This window comes from Tupaia chinensis, unplaced genomic scaffold (assembly GCF_000334495.1).
Source record: "Tupaia chinensis unplaced genomic scaffold, TupChi_1.0 Scaffold000567_1, whole genome shotgun sequence".
NCBI classification, from domain to species: Eukaryota; Metazoa; Chordata; class Mammalia; order Scandentia; family Tupaiidae; genus Tupaia; species Tupaia belangeri.
In genome coordinates, this window is record NW_006160080.1 from 195,520 (window position 1) to 217,327 (window position 21,808).

The 21,808-nt window shown below is 37.7% G+C and overlaps 1 protein-coding gene across 6 annotated transcripts in view; it reads right to left on the reverse strand.

The window, feature by feature from the left end:
* AP1S2 (adaptor related protein complex 1 subunit sigma 2) overlaps window positions 1-21,808 on the reverse strand; it is a 53,585-nt gene that overhangs the window by 23,597 nt on the left and 8,180 nt on the right. For 3 of the 6 annotated variants that reach the window (XM_006157950.3, XM_014591380.2, XM_027775457.1), the window contains 2 exons: window positions 15,464-15,572; window positions 14,121-14,258 (listed from right to left, as the gene is read on the reverse strand). In XM_006157950.3, coding sequence (XP_006158012.2) covers window positions 14,121-14,258; window positions 15,464-15,572 — 247 coding nt within the window. The other 3 variants (XM_027775456.1, XM_006157952.3, XM_014591381.2) reach the window with 3 other exon arrangements.

Consider the following 21,808-nt stretch of genomic DNA (forward strand, 5'->3'; position numbering starts at 1 on the left):
TACAATTTATTTTTGTACATTTTGGGGAGAGCCAATATCCTTGAGACTTTCAAAGAGATACCCCCACCAAAAAACTTATGACTCCAAAAAGTTATAAACTAGTTGAATGTTTTAAAGGTATCTTTGTTTAAATATTTATTCAAATTGAAACTTTGAAATATTGGGCTACAGAAGTGTGTAAACTATTGCAAAAGAAATAGGTCCCCAAACATATATAATCATTAAGTATAAAAGTATCTGAGAAGAAAAGCCAATTAAATTTTAATTCTCAGATAATTCCTAAATACTTAATAACAATAACCCCAAAGGGTTAATTTTCTTATAAAAGCTCTGATTTTTGTAGGGCAATCCTACTTCTGTATCAACAGCATCAGTAATTCACAGTATTTGTTTGTCAATGAACCATTGAGCCTATTTCAATATTCTATGTAAACAATAAAGTATAAACCCCAATGAGGGATCATCATCAGAGCAAAATTCCCTATTAAAGTATCAGTCTAATAAAGTAGTTGGAACTAACCCTTAGGACCTAATCTAATTAATTAAACTTTTCAGATAATACTAAAACGTAAATAACAAGCTTGACAAAATTATAATAACAAACTGAATTCATATATCCTACTACATTTTGATGCATGTCAGTACCCCAGCACATACTCTAGGTACACTTTCTTACGCCCAATGAAACTCTTGCTGTGATACATATTCTGTTTTCTGGAGAGAGAACAAGAAAAGTTTAAGTCTGTCAAACAACCTTTCGCGTATATAACACCAGGTCTTTAAGCCTTTATATTATAATTTTTATACTTTTTGTTTTCTCTTAACTTTATACAACATGCAAAAACTGAGGAGAGCTGAAGCCCACTGTATGAAAAGAGAAAGGTTTCCCAAATAGAACAGAGCATGCAGCCATCTCTCCCCAGAGAAGACTGATCGCAAAGGATGACAATTCTAACAGCTCTAAAAATGACCACCCCAGACATTGCCACCACTAGTTATCTGACAGACCTTTTACTACCTTTAGAAAAGGAAAGGGTTGATGATAAGCCAAACTATTCTTTACAGCCAATGTTGCACATTACTGTACTTAAACAAGAAACTAGAATCCATCAATTGTGAATACTCTTCATAGGGAGAAACCCCTCTTCGTTGGAAAAGCATCCTTCAAGGAGAAAAGAAACCCTAAAATGCACAAAAATAAATGTATTCTTTTACCACTTTTAGGTTGCCATAACATATTTTAAATAATTTTCTAACTTAGTTAAGACTACATAGTGACTGAAAAGTTCTGCTACAAATAAATGCTTTAATGACCACTGAACACTTAAAGTTGATTTTTAGTCAAATAATATATATATGACCATAATTAACCAAGATATTTTTTCTCTAATATACCCCCAAAAAACTACAGTGGATTCGGTAGAACTCCAGCATTCTGGCCCCTGGCACCATCAGTACATCTTGTAAATCACTGAAAAATGCTATTAAGACTTAAGGAAAGTGGGAGCAGTATACAGTCATAGCACACAAGGGGTCCTGTGTAGGCCTAGGCATACCTTTCTCTTCCTCTGAGTACCTGGTGGAAACAGTATATACTACCACAGCAAACTGTTTCTTAAGTGGGAATAATAAAGATTAAAAATGTATTATTTCCACCCTGAAATGGGCCTCTAGACCTAGGCAATCCTTTTGATCATCACTATAATTCATTTTTAACTAAGTCTACTATTAGCTCTCCACATTGTCCTCAAGTTCTTACCCCTTTTATTCTCCTCAGTCACTAATGGTTCTCCCCTGGATGACGTCATTTTTCAAGGCCAAGAAAATGACCACTTTCTAACTCTGCTCATGTGACACATGAAAAAACAAAAAGAAATCTGTAGCTTTACTCTGTTTATCACCTCATAACAAGGGAGGTATTAGCCAATACCAATCAATGTCATTGCTTTTGATTCCTGATTCCACTCCCTATCACCTTCCTGGCCAAATAGTTTTACCTTTTCCTTTCTTCTTCCCTTTTTTTTTTTTTTTTGGTCATAGGGTATGTGCACTTGCCAGAGGGAGACAGAGAGAAAGAAAGAGAAATCACCCCCCAAGGGGGGATGGCCAGGTTGGAATATCTTTTCCTCCATTCTCCTCTTGGGATTTTGGGCATGCATACACACGTGCCTGGTGTGATTTTCAAGCTGCCAGTTCCAGGACTTGAACCCTGGTCAGCCATGTCAGAATCCAGTACCTTAACCACCACACTACCGGCTTCCCCTTCCCCCCGCTTTTTAATGAGAGAAAGAGAAGGAGTGAATAGGTATTTTTTGATAGGATCTTGCCACATCAAGATCCTTCTGTCCTATCCTCTGTTAGCTAGGATTTTAAGCACTGCAGCTGGCCTGTTCAGGCCGGTCCAGAAACAGAACCCAGGCTTCCCATGTAGCTGTGCCCTACCACTTGCACTCCTATACAGGCTGGGCCACTTTTGCCTGTACTCTATTCCTGTTTGTTAACACACTCTCCATTAGTTGCTTTTCCATGGTATACATACATCTTCAACTTTCCCCTACACTAAGAATAATTTTGTTCTCAATTCCTACAAAAAGGACCAGATGTAGTGGGAAGTGTAGGCTAACAAACACACACACCAGAGAGAAACCAAGTTACACCTGTTTTTAAAACCACCTAACTTCCTAAAAAAAGACAAACTCCATTACTGTAAAATTTCCTAGACATTCACTATACTAGACTTATGACTCACAAGTAAAATCAACTGGGAAGCTGTAACGAGCATTAGTAAGCTGGCAATTATCTAGAGGTTTAAATCTTGTTGAGATGAGAAGTGCTTAAATAAACTAATGGTACTGTATATCCAAGACTGAATGCCTAGTCTCCTGGTTCTCTTTCTAGTACATACTGTGGTAAAATAGAAAATAATTTTTAGATAATGAGAAGTAAATATAATTAAATATTATGTCAAGTTACTGCTCTATTACCATTTTTCTTGTCAACAGGCTTCTTCACTTATTCCTTGCACTATAAAGTAGTATCCTTTGTCCTTCAAGTCCTAGAATACAATAGTCCTTTTTTTGCCCCCTAACTGAATTCTGTGGCAAAGGACACAGTCTTTACCACCATCTCTGGAATTCTATTCCTGTGTTAAACAACAAATGGTCTAGAAAGTATCCAAGTCATTAAAATCTATTTTTAGCAATGAACAACTAGAAAAACTTTTGAAAGCACTTTCTAAGACACTTTGAAGACAACAGGGCCCATGATGTCAATCTTCTTCTGCGAGTATTTGTGAAGCACTAAGAAAGATAGGTGACTTTTATTTTTTTATATTACATTATCAATGAGTGGCAAGAGCTATACGGATATTCCACATGTTTAATGTCTAAAATGGCCAATAACAGGTAAGTGCTTTAAGTAAAGAAACTTTATTTTAGTAAATTCTACCCTAGTCTTACCACCTGGAGCAAAACAATGTACACTCTTTTCATTCACATAATATGTTTCCATCTTTAAAAAATGTTTGTAATACTGGAACCAGCAGATAGCATAATGGTTATGTCACTGGACTCCCACATAGGTGACCATGGTTCAAGTCCCAGACCTGGTGACTTAAAATTCATGTGAGGCACGTGTGTGAGCATGCCTAAGATCCCAAGAAAATGGAGGAGAAGGGGCTGTGGCATGGCCATCCTCTCTGAGGGATGATTTCTCATCTTCTGTCTCTCTGGCAAGTGCACATACAATATACTAAAATATCTCTAAAAAATGAATTTCTTGAAGGGCATGTAACTAGAGAGTCAAAAGATGTACACATTCGATCATTAATAAATATCACCAAACCAAATCTCAGAGATGATGTACAAGTTTAAGTGCTCACAATAAGCAACAGTAGTGTCTTTCATCTTTGCCAATTCAGGAAGAAACCAACACAAAAAGGTTTAGTTGGTATTTTAATTCGTATTCCCTGAATAACAAGACCATTTGTTTTTCTTTCATCTGTGAATTACTTATGTCTTCTACTATCTTTTTCTTCTGTGCCACTGATCTATTTCTATTACATTTGTCTTATAAGTTTGTCTTAAAAATAATGATGGGGGTAACTTTTCTACATCTTACAGTAAAAGTCACTAGTTATAAAATTCAAAGGACAAATTATTTCCCTGACACTTAAGCGCACTTTTAAAATTAAAAAGCAAAATAATTAACTTAGCAAATATAATAATTTATACTCTAAAGAAATAGTCTAAGCATATTCTAGGGTAACTGTATTGTATTTGCCTTTAAGTACCCTACATTCATTGAGGGTTTTCTAAACATAAATGATTTCTTGGAATCACAGAATTTCCAATACTCCAATGATCTTTACTGAGTAAATATTTTAAGGCTAATAGGACAAAAGAATAATTACAAAAAGTTTATCTATGGGACCAGCAGTTGGCGTAATGGCTATGATGCTGGACTCCCACATAGTCGACCGCGGTTCGCGTCCCGGACCTGGTGGCTTAAAACTCACGCCGGGCGCATGTGTGTGCGTGCCCAAGATCCCAAGAGGAGAAAGGAGGAGAAGGGATTGCGACGTGGCCATCCTCCCGGGGGGGGATTTCTCACTTTCTGTCTCTCTGTCTGTCTCTGTCTGTCTGGCGAGCACAGGCGCCCTATAGCAAAAACCTCTTAAAAAAAAAAAAAGTTTATCTAGGACCAGCTGGTGGCATGGTACTTTAGGCAGCTGGATCCCACGTGGTCAACTGCAGCTTGAATCAAGGACCCAGTGTCTTTTCCAAGCAAGTGTGTGTGCATGCATACCCAAAATCCTGAGAGGAGATTGGAGAAGGGATTGCAGTGTGGCCATCACTCCATAGGGCAGTTTGCTTTCTCACTTTCCCTCTGTCTCTCTCCTGTGAGCTCACACATACTGCAACAAATTTAAAAAGTCTACCTACATAACAAAAGAAAGGCCTATATGTGTAAATTCTGGTCATTTAATCTATTCTTCCTTTAAGAAATTTATCAAATCGCTGAGGTGAAGAGGGAAATAAGCTGGGAACCAGCAGTTAGCGTAATGGCTATGTCGCACAATAATTGAAATGGAAAATTGATTGGCTGAGCTCAACAATATATTGGAAGTGGCAGACAAAAGAACTAATCCCAAAGATAGATGAACAGAAATTACTGTGATGAAAAAAGAAAAAAAAATGGTTGGAGAAAAATGAACAGAGCCTTAGAGATCGGAGAGATACTATTGAGAGTCCCAAAATATGCCATTGTGGTACCAGAGGCAAGCAGCAACAGAAAAAAAAAAAAAAAAAAAAGGAGGGAAATAAGCGTAAAATTCCAAAGTGTTCTGCCTACCTGCAGTATATATTCAATTCTGTTTCCACATAAAAAGTCATTTAATAGAAGTGAAAAGATTTGGATGCTGTTGAGAAGATAAATTACATAGTGACATTCCACAAATTTTGCTGTTGGTTAAGTTCTAAAGTCAAACACAGATTATCTCCCAAGTAAGTGGTTTTCAAGCAAAGGTAATTTTGGCGAATCACAGGGTAACTGTGACAGCCATGTATATGTTTGTTCTTAAGCATATTTGTCCTCCTTTTTTCATTTTCACTGTTTTTCTCCTCCTTCTTTAAATTTTTTTCTTATTAATTTTCAGCCAGTTATTAAATGTAAACCACATATAATATCAAAATATATAACCTTTTATAAATGTAAATGGATTATCTTTATGTTATGGTGTTAAATTAAACCAGTTTCTCAAACTGGATACAACTGACATTTGAGACTGGATAAACTCCTTAGTATCCGATTACATTTGCCTTATAAGTTTGTGGGATACTTAGTAGCATCCCTGGTCTTTACTTACTAGATGCCAGTAGCACTGTAACCCCAGCTGTGATAACCAAAACTGTATCCAGCTATTGCCCAATAGCCCCTGGGAGGGCACAACTCCCTATGCTCACCCCATGAGAACCACTGAGTTAATCTGATTAGCTCTGGTTGATAAGTGACTCATAGTCTAGTGTGCTTCCCTATATTTGCTAAATTTCCTATAATAGGAATTATAAAAAATTATAACTTAAAAAGGCAAGAGAAGAAACAAAGGAAAATACAGTATCAGTAGGGGAAAGAATTCCAACCCTAGGAGCTCATGAAATCAATTTAGTAGGTCAGGATCAGCGTTTAGAAAAAGCAAAATAGAAGGGACTGTGGCATGGCCATCCCCCCTGGGGGATTGATTTCTCACTTTCTGTCTCTATGGCAAGCACATGCACCCTATAAGCAAAAATGTCTCTCTCTCTACAAAAAAAAAGAAAAGAAAAGAAAATATGAGATTGCAAACAATAAACGAGAATAAGTACTATTCACTACATCTTTTTCCAGTTGCTGTTTGGAGACTACTATGACACTAAAATGTATTTATTTGGGCCAGCAGGTGGCCTAGTGGTTAAGGTGCTGGACTTTCATGTGGGCAACCACAGTTCGAGTCCTGGACCCAGCAGCTTGAAACTCATATCAGGTGCATGTACATGCATGCCCAAAATCCCAAGAGGAGTATGGAGGAGTTGTGGTGTGGCAATCCCCTCTGGAAGGTGTTTCTCACTTTCTATCTCTCACTCCTTCAAACAAGCACATATGCCCTATAACAAAAATCTCACTCTCTCTCAAAAAAAATGTACTTATTACTTTGAGCTCTAGTTAAAACTGCTTGAAAGATCAGCTTTGTAGTTACTGGATATTTAAGTTATTCTAACTTTTCCTCATTAGAAATAGCCCAGAATAGCAAAAGATGGCTCAAAATGAGTCAGAAATAAAAAAGCAAGGGGGAAAATCCTCAAAATTCTGAAAGACAAAGGAAAGCTAAAAAACAAAAATATGCAGGCAAAATGATTACAACCCGAGAACCAGTAACAAAGGACACTGGGCAAATCATTTCTTATGAAAAATAAAATTAAAGGAAGACTTGTTCTATCTTCTGTATTTTCTATAACTACCTTTCATAGATTTTCTATGTCAAGCATTAATATAACCAAATTCCATGTATCCAGACATTCATTCTAGCAAATTAAATTACCCCAATTAAATTTATCTGTGAAAAATTAAATATGCTGGTATAAAAAAACTACATAGTCTTGTTAATTTTTAACCCAATCTGACAGAAAAAGGTTTAGGCTTAAAGGTTTTTTAACATAAACAGTGGTAATTACAAAGGAATTAAAGTCATTTGTCTTATTAAAGCAAATCCTAAGATTTATACCAAAATGCTTTCTGCTGTTAAATGATCTTACTGTATATATTTTAAAGCATTGAAATCTTAAAATAATTTAAGATATTCTTGAGTTTGACTAGCATACCCAAATATTCTTCACTAACAAGATTTAACTCTTTAAAAACCCCAAAACATCATATAAAAAGGCATGCTATTAAATACTTCAAGAAATACTCATTTATTTAAACTAATTTTAAGTTACACAAGGCATGCTATTAAATACTTCAAGAAATACTTATTTACTTAAATTAATTTTAAGTTACAAAAGCTTTGATTTAAAAAAAAAAATCACTTTTTCTCCTAAGATTCTTACCTTTCCATTTTTATGCAGTCACATAGATTTATTATTACTTTCATGAAGATATAGCATAGTACTAAGATATATCATGCAGCCCCCAGCACTAAAACAAATCAATTTTAGCAGCTCTAATTCTCTGTAGAGAACTACCTTCTAGACAAGGCGGATAAACACCGCGCATCCGGTAATTTAGTCATAAAGTGGGTTATTTCATAGAAGCAGATTCACAAGTATAATGCTTGCTTTTGGTACCTCACTTATTTTTCATTTCACAGATTACTTTAGTGAGAAACGATACCAACAGCAAACAAAGCTCAAAAGAAAAAAAAAAAGAAAACACCACCACAAATTTCAAAATGATGCTGTTAGTATAAAAAAGAAAGGCTAACACATCTCCAAGCGCTGCTCAACACCATCATGCATCTACCGCTGAGGGTTAAAGCCCAACGCCCAGTATTTCATTATTTGATCTTCATGGATCAAGCAAGGACCTGAAATCATCTCACGTGCAACAGTCTTTGCATAGCACCCATTTTATCCATGCCACAAAAATGGTAAATTTAGTAGTTACCAATAAATAAGTTGGGGGTCAAAGGGACTAAAGCCTTAGACTGCTCTTTATCATAAGATATCCTCAGACAAACCTCCCCATTCTTCATTCTGGCTCTATAAAATTAAGGAGCAGAGAAAACCAGTAAGTGCCTGACTTTACAGAAAAAAATCATACTATTACTTCCTTTGTTATTACATACGTGAATTTATAAAATAAATCCAACTGCATCACCCTTCCCACCCTATCCTCCCCCCAAAAAACCTAGTTTCAAACAGGTAGTTGTGGAAAATATTCCAAGTATTGTAAATAATATCAATTTACTGATCTTGGCATGATGTACTTTAAGAATCAACTTTAGTATCTGTGGCATGTTAAAAGGACATGTTTTAAATTCCAACAAACATTAAAAATTATATAATGGGCCAATTTCTGGGCTTTATCCCAAAATTTAAATATGTATTCATACAACCAAATACCAAAATAGATCCTTTGTTTATTTAATTTAAGCAAAATTAAAAAAAAAATCTTTAGTATTTATTCACGATGTCTGCTGATAGTTCAACAATTACTATCCAAATATGCATTTATGTTATGTTCTTGTTACTGACTATAACATGCTAACAGAAAATCTTCTTTATCCACTGACTGCCCCATAAAATGAAGAACTACCTAAATTACATACATCCCTACAAATTGAGTAAAAGGACAAACTTTTATAAATTGTTCTGAAAATAAGAAACATTCTTAAGGATAGGAATGTACATTTCACAAATTAAAAAAGAATGAACATCAAAGTCATTCTGTGATTTGCATACACCGTTAAATCAGCAGATAAAAATTCATGTTAAGTTCAAAGTCAGCTTTAGTGCTTAGAATAATCAATTCAAGTAAAAGACCTGACACTAAAAAGAAAAATCATGACACGTGAACAATTAGATTGAAATCAACTAATTAGGACTTCTACAAATTTGAGTGCATTTAGATAACCATCTTTACAACTATACTTACAATTTTGGAAGCAAAATCATTTAAAGACATCGACTGCTATGCCCCAAACTAAAAGACCAAAAAATCTATTACAGATCGAAGATTTATTGGTAAATCCAGTAAGAAATGGTTTGAAAAATACTATGTATACCTACATATCTAATAAAAAATTCTAACTACTGATAATTTGGACAATGAAAACTCCCAGCCTCAGAAGTCAAAGATGGCATTAGCCTTAAAAAATGTACTCTCTGTTCAGTACAGAAAAACCTCTGGAAGAATTACAAAATTTCTTTACTACACAACTCAAACATAGTATGCTTAAAACTTACATATCAGACAAAACACAAAGGGGGGATAGAGTACAGTGAGGAAGATTTCACACAGGGCTAGAGTGCAGCAGATTTGGGATTGGAATCCTGCTTTGTCAGTTGCTAACCAGTTGGTCCCTGACCAGTACCAGGATCCTCACTGAGCCTCTCCTTCTCCCTCATTTGTTAAGAAGCTACCTCCAACCCTTCACAGGGCATCCACAGGGGATGCAGGAAACAAACTGATAAGCCTAGGGCCTCACACAGAAGTAAACCCTCACTAAGCATTAGGTATTGGTATGGTTATGGTTATTTTTTGTCATCATGGTATCCAGAACAAAAACTTTTGTTAGCAGTGTTTTTTGTCATCTTATTCCACCTTCTATTTTATGCACAATATTAAAATATTCTCCAGAGATGAAAACTTGTATCATTTATCAACAATAAATGAATCTATTTTAGGAAATATGCATCTTGTCATTACTGCATTTCTTCTGAGAGTATGCTGATGAAGTGAACAGAATAATCCAAAGTCATACTGCCCCATACAAAGTTGAGCTTGGCTTGATAAAGGACTTAATCTTACAATGCATTCTAACTTACTCTAAATTCAGAACGAACTGCTTGCCTCAAGACCTGAATAGCTAAGAAAAACAGTTTACCCAGACCACTAAATAGAAAATGTACTGGGCCAGCAGCAGGCATGGTGGTTGAGGTGCTGGACTCCTGCATGGCTAACCACAGTTCGAGTCCTGGACCTAATGATTTTCTTTCTCACTTTCCTTCTCTCTCTGACTTTCTCTGGTGAGCGCGCAACGAACTGCTTGCCTCAAGACCTGAATAGCTAAGAAAAACAGTTTACCCAGACCACTAAATAGAAAATGTACTGGGCCAGCAGCAGGCATGGTGGTTGAGGTGCTGGACTCCTGCATGGCTAACCACAGTTCGAGTCCTGGACCTAATGATTTTCTTTCTCACTTTCCTTCTCTCTCTGACTTTCTCTGGTGAGAGCGCATGACCTATAGAAAATAAATAATAATAATAATAATAAAATTAAATAGTTCTTTTTTAAAAAGAGGTTTAGTATACTACTCAGTTTGGGCTATATAAAACAATGTGAGGGACCAGCAGTTAGCATAATGGCTATGTTGCTGGACTCCCATGGAGTCGACCATGGTTCGAGTCCCGAACCCGGTGGCTTAAAACTCATGCCTGGTGCGTGTGCGTGTGTGCCCAGGATCCCGAGAGGAGAATGGAGGAGAAGGGATTGCGGCGTGGCCATCCCCCCTGGGGGGGTGATTTCTCGCTTTCTGTCTCTCTGCCTCTCTGTCTGGCGAGCGCATGCGCCCTATAGCGAAAACCTCTAAAAAAAAAACAAAAAAAACCAAAAACACAAAAACAATGTGAAAGAAGCATAGACAAAAACTAGGGCCAAGATCTCTTCTGAAGACAAGGAACTGAAACAGCAGTCAATTTTTTTTTTTTTTAATAAGGGTGGGACCAGCCCATGGTTAAGGAGCTGGATCCTACATGGCCAACAACAAAGTTCAAGTGCAGGACTTAGTGGCTTAAAAAACACACCAAGTATGTGTACATGCTTAAAATCTAGAAAGGAAAGAGAAATGGAGAAGGGAATGCAGTAATCATGCCCCATTTGGGTTGCTTTCTCTCTTTGTCTATCTCTCTCCAGGGCATGCATGCCCTCCCTGGCAAATTAAAAAAGAAAAAAAAGAGAGACACAATACTATTTAAATACTCCTATAAAGAGAGACACACACACACACACACACACACACATATACGGGCCTGTAATAATGTTTTATCCCGTTATGTTAAATACTCAATACATAATACCAGGTAAACTTAGCACCATTGTCATCACTGTCTATGGTGGTTTCCTTCTAGTATTTGAAAAAACAGTCCTGGAAAAAGGAGATATCAGTGTTCTATTACTCTCTGGGAAAAACATTAAAATTAAAAGCTGAACTTTGATAACTTAAAATATATATTTTGAATTTACTAGGGAACTCATTTGCTCACCAGAGAAACAACCCCTTCCCCCAGTAGGGAATGGTCAAACTGTAATCCCTTCTCCTCCATTTCTCCTTTCTGGATTTTGGGCACACTCACATGCACACACACATACACCCAGCTTGTTTATCGAGCTACCAGGGCCAGGACTCAAACCACACAGTTGGCCATGTGAGAGCCAGCTGCCTTAACCACCATGCCACTAACTGGCCCTAAAAATATTTTAAAGCAAATATAATTAATCAGAAAGTAATTTTTTAAGCGTGGAGGAAATACCAGGTTCTGAAAGAACAGAATATAATCCCATAATAATGAAATAAAAAAGTGGTCTAGGAAAAGTGACAAATATAAAAAAATTCTCAATTCCTAATCCTGGTTTTGACCTAATTTTTTTTAAAAGTCTGATTAATGGACAGCAAAGTAAGTGAGTGTTAACTTTTTTTCTTTGGAGAGGTTTTTGCTATAGGGCGCATGCGCTCGCCAGAAAGAGAGAGAGACAGAAAGCGAGAAATCAGCCCTCCCCCCTGGGGGGGCGGAGATGGCCACACCACAATCCCTTCTCCTCTCAGGATCTTGGGCACACACACACACACACGCACCCAATCTGAGTTTAAGCCACCGGGTCCAGGATTCGAACCGTGGTCGACTACATGGGAATCCAGTGACATAGCCATTATGCTAACTGCTGGTCCCCCCCCCCTTTTTTTTTAGAAGTGTTAACTTTAAAATCAGTTTTGCAACAGCAGAATATGAACTTACATTCAGCACACCTGATGTTTAAGAAAAAACTCCAAAATGACTTATTTGCAATCAATTAATAAACCACCATGGCAAACTGTACACACAAGGCAAACACCTGTGCTCATTTCACTACTGAACAGCAAACAGCATGAGGGCTGCCAATAAAACACCTCACTTTCTGCAGGCCCCTTAGCCATTCTTCTGGTAACTACAAGATCATTAAATGCACTGTGTCACACTTAAAAAAAGCTGTATATTACAAATGATATCATTTCGACTTTGAGAGATTCCTACATAAGACCTCGTTGGTGATTGGTGCAGGAGGATTCCTGAGTAGTTCCCCACACCAGCCCAGATACAAACAGTTAAGTTACAATGGAGAAAAAGAAAGTTACTCTTGTTCATGTCATTCCCTTAAACTTGACATTTCTGTTATGGCAGAAATGTTAAAAAATTGGATTTAAAGTTTCCTTTAAGAATTAAAAAAAGACAACTGATAAACTATGTAATGAACAAGGAGGTAAAATAAACTAGAAATACAAAACCTTACTTTCAATGCTGGATGATCTACCAGTGGGCCAAAACTATTCAAAACCTTTTATTTATATGCATGCCTACATACACAAATGACACACATCAGAACCTTGAGGAAAACATACTACATTGCAAAAATATTTATCAACCCTTTGTCATGCTATGTATGCTAAAAACCACTACCTAACTCTAAAGCTCTAAAGAGTAATTCAATCTAGTACCTGAATTAGGATATCATTAAGTTTTTAAAAAAGGGTAGTCTCTGGGAACCAGCAGTTAGTGTAATGGCTATGCCGCTGGACTCCCACGTAGTCGACCGCAGTTCACGTCCCGGACCTGGTGGCTTAAAACTCACGCCGGGTGCGTGTGCGTGTGTGCCCAAGATCCCGAGAGGAGAATGGAGGAGAAGGGATTGCGGCGTGGCCATCCACCCTGGGGGGTGATTTCTCGCTTTCTGTCTCTATGTCTCTCTCTGTCTGTCTGGCGAGCGCACGCGCCCTATAGTGAAAATCTCTCAAAAAAAAAAAAGGGTAGTCTCATTCATGAGATTTCTAAATTTCAGAAATAGAAGGTATATAAGCATCAAATACATGATAAATCCAGGACAACTATAAGAATTAGAAAAAAAAGGAGGTTATTACGTTCTGGGTATATAGCAGTAAGACAAGAATGTAGTAGTTTGACAGAACATGGTTTGTTATTTAAGAAGAGCAAAGAGAAGTTTTTAGTTTCCCCAACACAAAACTAGGGAGTTGTTGTGATACAGAGATAAAACAAGAATGTAGCTGTGTGACAGAACACGGTTTGTTATTTAAGAAGAGCAAAGAAAAGTACAAATACATTTTTTTTTTCAAATACTTTTTAGTTAGTTTTACTAATATTAAACTAGAGGGTTCTACTAAAAGTATCATTAGAAAATACTATCATTCATTTGCCTATCTTTGCATTTAATGGACATGACGTGAAAATATGAACCAATTTGGAATGAAAATGCCAGTCTCACAGTCAACTCCTGATTATCCACACTAATGAAAAGGAGGTGATCATAAGTAATTCAAAACAATGGCTGGCAAGTTCTCAACTTAATGCTACTTTTCACCAATCTTTTCCTTTCTAAAAATAATATAGCCCCTAAAAGTTTAGCCTCTAGTGTTTTGAGGTCCAAATATAGGTCCTCCAGAAAAGGCCTGACTGATACCATCTTCAAAGTGAACCATCCATCCATAGTTAACTGAGTTGATGTGAATGACACATATTCCAATCCAATAAACTGCACATGAACACTACATGCCAAACATGCTTTGGACTAATTTCTGAAACTGTAAGAGTGATGACTGAGACTTTCCCAGAGAGAATGAAACATGCTAGTGCTTAGTCAAGAGAAGGGTAGCTTACCTCCTGCAGTAGATCAGCCTGCTCAATTGCTTTAAGGACATTTTTCTTGGATGTTTCCTGAACTTCCCCTCCCAAAAGAAACTCATCGAGAATAAAATAAGCCTTCTCAAAATTAAAGATGATATCAAGTTCACACACCTGAAAAGCAAATGAATGAATGAATGAATGAACAAATCTATTAAAACAAGAAAGCAGGGACCAGCAAATGGTGTAATCACTGGACTCACATGTAGTCTCTACTGTGTTTTGAGTCCTGGACCCGGCGGCTTGAAACTCATGCCGGGCATTTGTGCATGTGTGCCCAAGATCCCGAGAGGAGAATGGAGGAAAAGGGACTGTGGTGTGGCCGTCCCCACTCGGGGGTGATTTCTCACTTTGTTTGTCTCTGTCTCCCCAGCAAGTGCATGTGCCATATAGCAAAAATCTCTCAAAAAGCAAGCAAGCAAGCAAAGATGTTTATTTACTATCAGGTAGTCAATAAAATGTGACCAGGTTGAATCTATCCTAATTTTCCCTAAAAGTGGCAATCATGTTGACTAAGCATCACTGATTTAAGTAGGCTTAACTGTCATATCACAAGTACGAGGAGACCTCAAAAAGTTTGTGGAGGGGCCAACCAGTGGCATGATGAAGGCAGTTGGATCCCACACAGTCAACTACGATTCAAGTCCTAGATTCAGCAGCTTGAGAAACATGCCAGATGCATGTGCCAAAAATCCTAAAAGAAGGGAGAGATGGAGAAGGGACTATGACATGACCATTCTGCATGAGGGCTTTCTCACTTTCCTTCTGTCTCTTCAGCAAGTGCACATGCCCTCTAGCAATTTTTTTTTTAAGTTTGTAGAAAAATAGATTTACAGAGTTTATTCTGGTACAAAACCCATGCATACTTTTTTCCTAACACACATTTTCCTTTCTGAAGACCCCTTATACTTGAAAACACATCTGTAGGCTAAATAAGACTTGGCTTGGCATGCTCCCAACATGAACAATTTGGTAATTTTCTGCTCATAAACATTGATCTTTAAACACATATTTCCTTAATAATATGATTAGAACTGTTAACAAAATCTAAATTCTATACTAAGTGCTTCCAGAATATTAATGTTTGCCATCAGACTTTTTATTTCACTATTTTAAACCTCGTCCTCATATTATAATTAAATTAATAGGTCTGTAGGACCTGTAACTCTGGCAGTTAACTGACTAGGCTTACTGACAAGAAACAGCCATTCTTGCCCTCTTCTGTAATTAGAATACCCAAGACAACCAAATGATACACTTAGAAAAACAATTAAAAAAATGCTATAGCATTCAGTTTGTGAAAATAGAATACTACTCACACTGCCAAAATACTTGTCAAGTAATTCCACATAACGATGAATTATTTCCAGGGTAATTAGTTCATTGTCCTGATCCTCGATAGCACAGCAAAAATACAGACTAGCATATCTGTAACAAAATACAAATGTGGAAAAAAAGTTATCCTATACTCATATTTTCTAAATATATTTTCATATACTATTATCAAACATGCTTACACAGTTTATTTCTTCTTCTTCTTGAGAGGTTTTTGCTATAGGGTGCATGTGCTCACCAGAAAGACAAAAAGAGAGAGACAGAAAGCGAGAAATCAGCCCCCAGGGATGGCCATGCAGCAATCCCTTCTCCTCCATTCTCCTCTCGGGATCTTGGGCACACACACACATGAGTTTAAGCTACTGGGCCCAGGACTCGAACAATAGTTGACTATATGGGAGTCAAGAGACATAGCCATTATGCCAACTGCTGGTCCCATATTTCTTCTTTAACAATAATACAGATTATTTTTTCCTAGACTACAACAGTAACAAATGCATAAAAGAAATTTTAAAAAGCATAGGCAAGAAAAGGGGAAAAAAATAACTCACTCATACCACAAGACAGAATAACTGATTCTGCTCTTCTTCCTTTCAGGCTCTTTGCTCTGAGTAGTTCAAAACAGAGCTGACCTTTTTTTTTTTTAAGTTTACTAAATTAAAATAAAATACAACATGTGATTACTTCAAACAAGTAAATAGGAAAGAAAATAAACCATCCAACTGAAAGAGTATCTGAAGGTATTTTCAACATGAGGTCAATACATTATAACTTTTTATTGAAATACAACAGACACACAGAGAAGACCTCAAATTGTAAAAGCTCAGTGAGTTTAACTCATCTATGTACTAGCACTCAGATCAAGAAACAGAACACTACAGAACCCTGGCAATCCTCTTAGTCATAACCTCTCACTTCAAAAGGTAACTACTATCTTCACTTCTAATAACATAGAATTGTTTTTAAAAAGGAGGGGACCAACAGATGGCATAATGGTTATGTCACTGGACTCCTATATAGTCAACCATGGTTGAGTGTCAGACCTGGTGGCTTAAAACTCAATAGCCAGGTGTGTGTCCATCCATGCCCAAGATCTCAAGAGGAGGGTACAGGAGAAAGGGTTACAGTGTGGCCATCCTCCCTGGTGGGTGACTTCTTGCTTTCTGTTTCTCTGGCGAGTGCATGTGCCCTACAGCAAAAATCTCTCTTAAAAACAAACAAACAAACAAACAAACAAAAAAACCCAGGAGGTTTGGGGGCCAGATAGTAGTGTGGTGGTTAAAACACTGGATTCCATGTGGCCTACAGTGTAGTTTCAGTCCTGGACCCAATGACTTGAAATCAACAAGCTAGATATGTATGCATATGTGCCCAAAATTCCCAGAGGAGAATGGAGAAGGGATTGTGGCATGGCCATCCCCCCTGAGGAGTGCTTTCTTACTTTCTCTTTCTTTCTCTGTTTCTGTCTCCGGCAACATACTCCATAGCAAAAAGTTTAAAAAAAAAATCTACTCTGCAGATTGGGACCACACAGAGGCCAGGATTCAATTCCCAGTTCAACCTAAAGGCTGGGTAGCATGTACCTACAATCCTAGTGACTCAGAGAGGCTGAGGCAGAAAAACAACAAGCTTGAGGCTGGCCTAGACCACTTACCAAGATCCTATCTAGCAAAGAGCTAAGTGTGTTGGTGGCACATGCCTGCAGTCCCAGCTGGGAGGCTGAGGCAGGAGGATTAGGACTGTAGACCCTATCACAATTTTTTTTTCTAGGATTATGAAATAAATCCCAAGAAAAGAATGGCTGCTTTAAATTATTACAAAAAGTTAAATGAAAACAGAAAGCTCCTATGATTTAAAGGAAACTGAAACTTTTCCTCAAATATTCTAATTTCACACCATTAAACTGAAACGCAGGTTATGTGAAGAAGGAATAAAGTTGGGCAATTCAAATTCTCCAAATGAGGAGTATAGCCTATGGGATTAGCTTAGGGTATGTTTGACCTAAGGGAGCCCAACTTTATTCATGAACAACTTTGAGGCATAGCAAGTCATTTGAGGAGCATTGAAAGAACATTTTTTAAGTGCTGTAAGTGTATTTAAGCTTTCTGATCATGGAAACCTAAACAAATTTCAGTTGAAATTGTACTTTTTACTGCAGAGCACTTAAATGACTTTCAGAAAACACAACAGACAATTACTGCTCATAATGTTAATTTTAATAGTGTAGAATAATATAGAGAATAACACACGACTTCAGTTTAGTGATTCAATGAATTCCTGCTCTTTGGTTAAAAAAAAAAAAGAAAAAAAAACTAGTACTTACCTAACAGTATTAATTTCATTATTATCAAAAACATTTTATCTTATTTGAGCTTTTCAACATTGAGGACTATCATCCTTGATTATAGATTTCAAAAAAGCAAAGAATGAAAATAAAAAATAAAAACTGAGCCCCAGGAGTATAGGATTTATAAACAGTAGCACTGGGACAAGAAATCCAATCTTCTGACCTTAACTCCAGACTCTTTTCCACTCTGCCACACCAATATTCTTGTAATGTATATCATGAGTTTTTGCATGCCCATTCTTCCTGACTTCTAAATTTGTTATTTAAAATGATGGGTCTCCTGTAGTCATAGACAGTAGGCATTCAAATGTGTTCATTTACCATAGTGAAGGGAATAAATCATAACAGGACATGACCTCCAACTTGAACAAAGTGCTTCCTGCAACAGGATTTTCTAATTCTCCATCCTTACTTCCAATGCTCAGAAAACAGAATTCTGAATTTGGAAAAAGTGACACAAATAATTCCTCGAATTAAGAAAACAAGCTAAAAGAGGCTCACATATATCAATAAATGGTAGGCTGAAAACCAGATACGGGGGCCAGGAAGAGGCACAGTGCTTAAGGCATTGGATCCCACATGGCCAACTCCAGACCTGGCGGCTTGAAAAAAACATCCTGGGTACTTGTGGGTGCATTCCCAAAGTTCTGAATGAAGAATGAAGGAGAACGATTGTGGCATAGCCATCCCTCCCCAGGGGGTTATTTCTCATTTTCCCCTTCTCTCTGTCCAGCAAGCACAAGCACCCTATGGCAAAAATCTACAAAAAACAAACAAACAAAAACCAGATACAACTAGCTGACATGAACAGAAAACTAAATTAGTACATTAACACAGAGCTTACTAACAGTTTTGAATTCATTTCTTTTACTCTTATTTTTTAAATTTCCTCAATACTATTAATAAAATAGTGTTTGTACCATATTTGCTCCTTACCCATAGTACTGCTTTTTTACTTACAAATAAAAGGTTCTAGTCAAAGGTCCTAAATTATATAAATCATTTGAAAACAATAATTTAAAAATCATCAGGTCTAAGGCTGGCCCTGTAGCCTAGTGGTTAAGGACGCCAGATCCCACAGAGCCAACTGCCATTCAAATTCCAGCCCTTGTGAATTGAAGAACATGCCAAGGTAGGTGTGTGTGTGTGTGTGTGTGTGTGTGTGTGTCCCCAAAAGCCTGCTGGAATAAAAAAATGGAGAAGGGATTGTGGCATGACCAAGCCCCACTGAGGGGTTCGTTCTTTCTCTCTCTCTGACAAGCATACATGCCCTATAGCAATTAAAATAAAAATTACCCAAAAAACCGGGACCAGTTGGAGATAAGGTAGTTAAGGCAGCTGGATCCCACATGGTCAACCACACAGGTCAAGTACTAGACCCAATGGCTTGAAAAACATACCAGGTGCATATGTATATATGTCCAAAATCCTGAGAGGAGAAAAAAATGGAGAAGGGACTACAGAGTGACCAGGAGGGTGCTTTCTCTCAAAAAAAACTGTGTCTCTGTCTCTCCAGCAAGCACACATAGCCTCTGGAAAACAGAACAAAATCACCATGTCTGGCCACCAACCAGTAATGAAAAAGCAAAACAAAATAAAACTAAGAATATGACCTAAATGTTTTCTTTCACTCAGAATGGAAAAGGGGCCATCAAATTAAAGAATTCTTCATGAGAGGTGAACAGCTGGCTATCACTATAAGAATGCAGTGCTTTTTCAGTAAGCTTAAAAAGAAAAGCACAGAAACAGGAACCGTTCACTGAGTTCTCATTCTTAAGTGAGGCATTAACTGTTAGTTCAGGTTCTTACCATTTTAATCCCCACAACGATCCTACTAGAGATACCATTATTACTTGCATTTATAGGAGACCTCGGCTTAAGTAACCTGCCCAGAAACAAAGTTTTATATTAAAAACTATAGCCAGCAACTATATTAAGGTAATCCTACACCTGGCAAAAATTAAAATATGATCAAAGCAGTATTTTAAAAGCTTTGAAGGAGAGAAATAAAACATGTCACACTAATTCAGTAAAAGATTACCAAGAGAACCTGAAGTGTACTCCCTATTTTTAGGACCAAATGGTTTTTAAAAATTCAATAATGAGCTCATTTTGTTCTCTTAGTGAATATTTGTAAGTCTAAATCTGAAATAAAATTAATAATAGACTAGTAAGAAGGTATGTTTGGTTATTTTTAGCACAGTGGATTAAGGCTTACTCTAATTACTGGCACTCAGAACATCTGAAAGTGCCTATTCTTATATTCAAAACACATGACTTCTCTGCAGTCAGCTAAATATCAGCTGACTGTGGGTGAATGTCCCTAAACTGTTCTCAATACCCACTGGCATGTAATTAAAAATTCTTGTTAGTAAAGAAAATCAATAAATACTCTTTGACAAATTCTCACACTAGTAATTTGGAGATGTCTATTTTTTAATTAATTTGAAGACTTTAATCAAGTGTCTTTCCCCTAAAATGCTATGTAAAACAGGAATCAAAAAAATCATACAATGCTATCTTCATGGGACCTTCAAGAGCACTTATTTTAGATGAGGAAACAAAGGCAAAGTCATGAAAGTAACCAATGGCACAAACAGAACAGAACCCATTTTCTTTTTTTGGAGAGGATTTTGCTATAGGGCGCATGCACTCGCCAGACAGACAGAGACATTAGAGACAGAAAGCAAGAAATCACCCCTCAGGGGGGATGGTCACGCCGCAATCCCTTCTCCTCTTGGGATCTTGGGCACACATGCACACGTGCCCGGCGTGAGTTTAAGCCACCCGGTCCAGGACGCAAACCGCGGTAGACTACATGGGAGTCCAGCGACATAGCCATTACACTAACTGCTGGTCCCAACCCATTTTCTTTTCAGCTCTATTATCCTTATTCCCACACCTCTCCCTTTGAATTTGTGTGCCAAATACTCAAGATGAAGAATGTGAATGAGGGTCAGCTGATGGCAGGATGGTTAAGATGTCTAGATCTCACATGGCCAATGGCACAACTGAGTCCCAGACTGAGTAGCTTAAAAAACACACTGAGTGCATGTAGGTACATGCCTGCTCAGAATCCCAAAAGGAGAATGAAGGAGGGGAAATTGTGGCGTGACTATTCCCAATGGCAGGGGGATGTGCTTTCTTTCTCTCTCCCTCTTTCCTTCCCCAGAGAGCACAGGCACACACTAGCAGATTTTTTAAAAAGGGGATGCCAGTAAGTAACATAGTGGTAAAGGCACTGGACTCCCACATGGCCGACCATGGTTTGAGTCTCAGACTGGGCAGCTTGAAACTCATACCAGGTGCATGTGTGCATATGCCTAAAATCCCAGAAGGAGAATGAAGGAAAAGGGACTGCAGTGTGGCTGTGGTTTCTGGGGCTGATTTTTCACTTTCCCTCTCACTGTCTCCCTCTCTGGCAAGTGCACACACCCTATGGAAAAAAACATTTAAAATGAAGGGGTGGGGGGAGAGGGGATAAAAGTATGTGGATGAGATAATTTAACAAAGATATGAAAAACACTTGCTGATATAAACAGAAAAACTACTAGTTCAGAATTCTCAGGACCTAAGCAGTAATTCTCTTGCTTAAAAGGTCCTGTCTTGGGCCTGGCAGTTGGTGTGGTGGTTAAGGGCGCTGGACTCCCACATGGCCGACCAAGGTTCAAGTCCCGAACCTGGAAGCTTGCTTTGTCACTTTGTCTCTCTCTCTCTCTCTGTCCATCTCTGGTCGAATTAAAATAAATAAATAAAGTTAAATAATTTAAAAAAATTACTGATGAAGAATATGTTTAAAAAAATAAAAAAGGGAACCAGCTGTTAGCGTGATGGCTATGTTGCTGGACTCCCACGTAGTTGACCGCGGTTTGCATTCCGGACCCGGTGGCTTAAAACTGACGCCGGGCGCATGTGCGTGCGTGCCCAAGATCCCGAGAGGAGAATGGAGAAGGGATTGCGGCATGACCATCCCCCCTGGGGG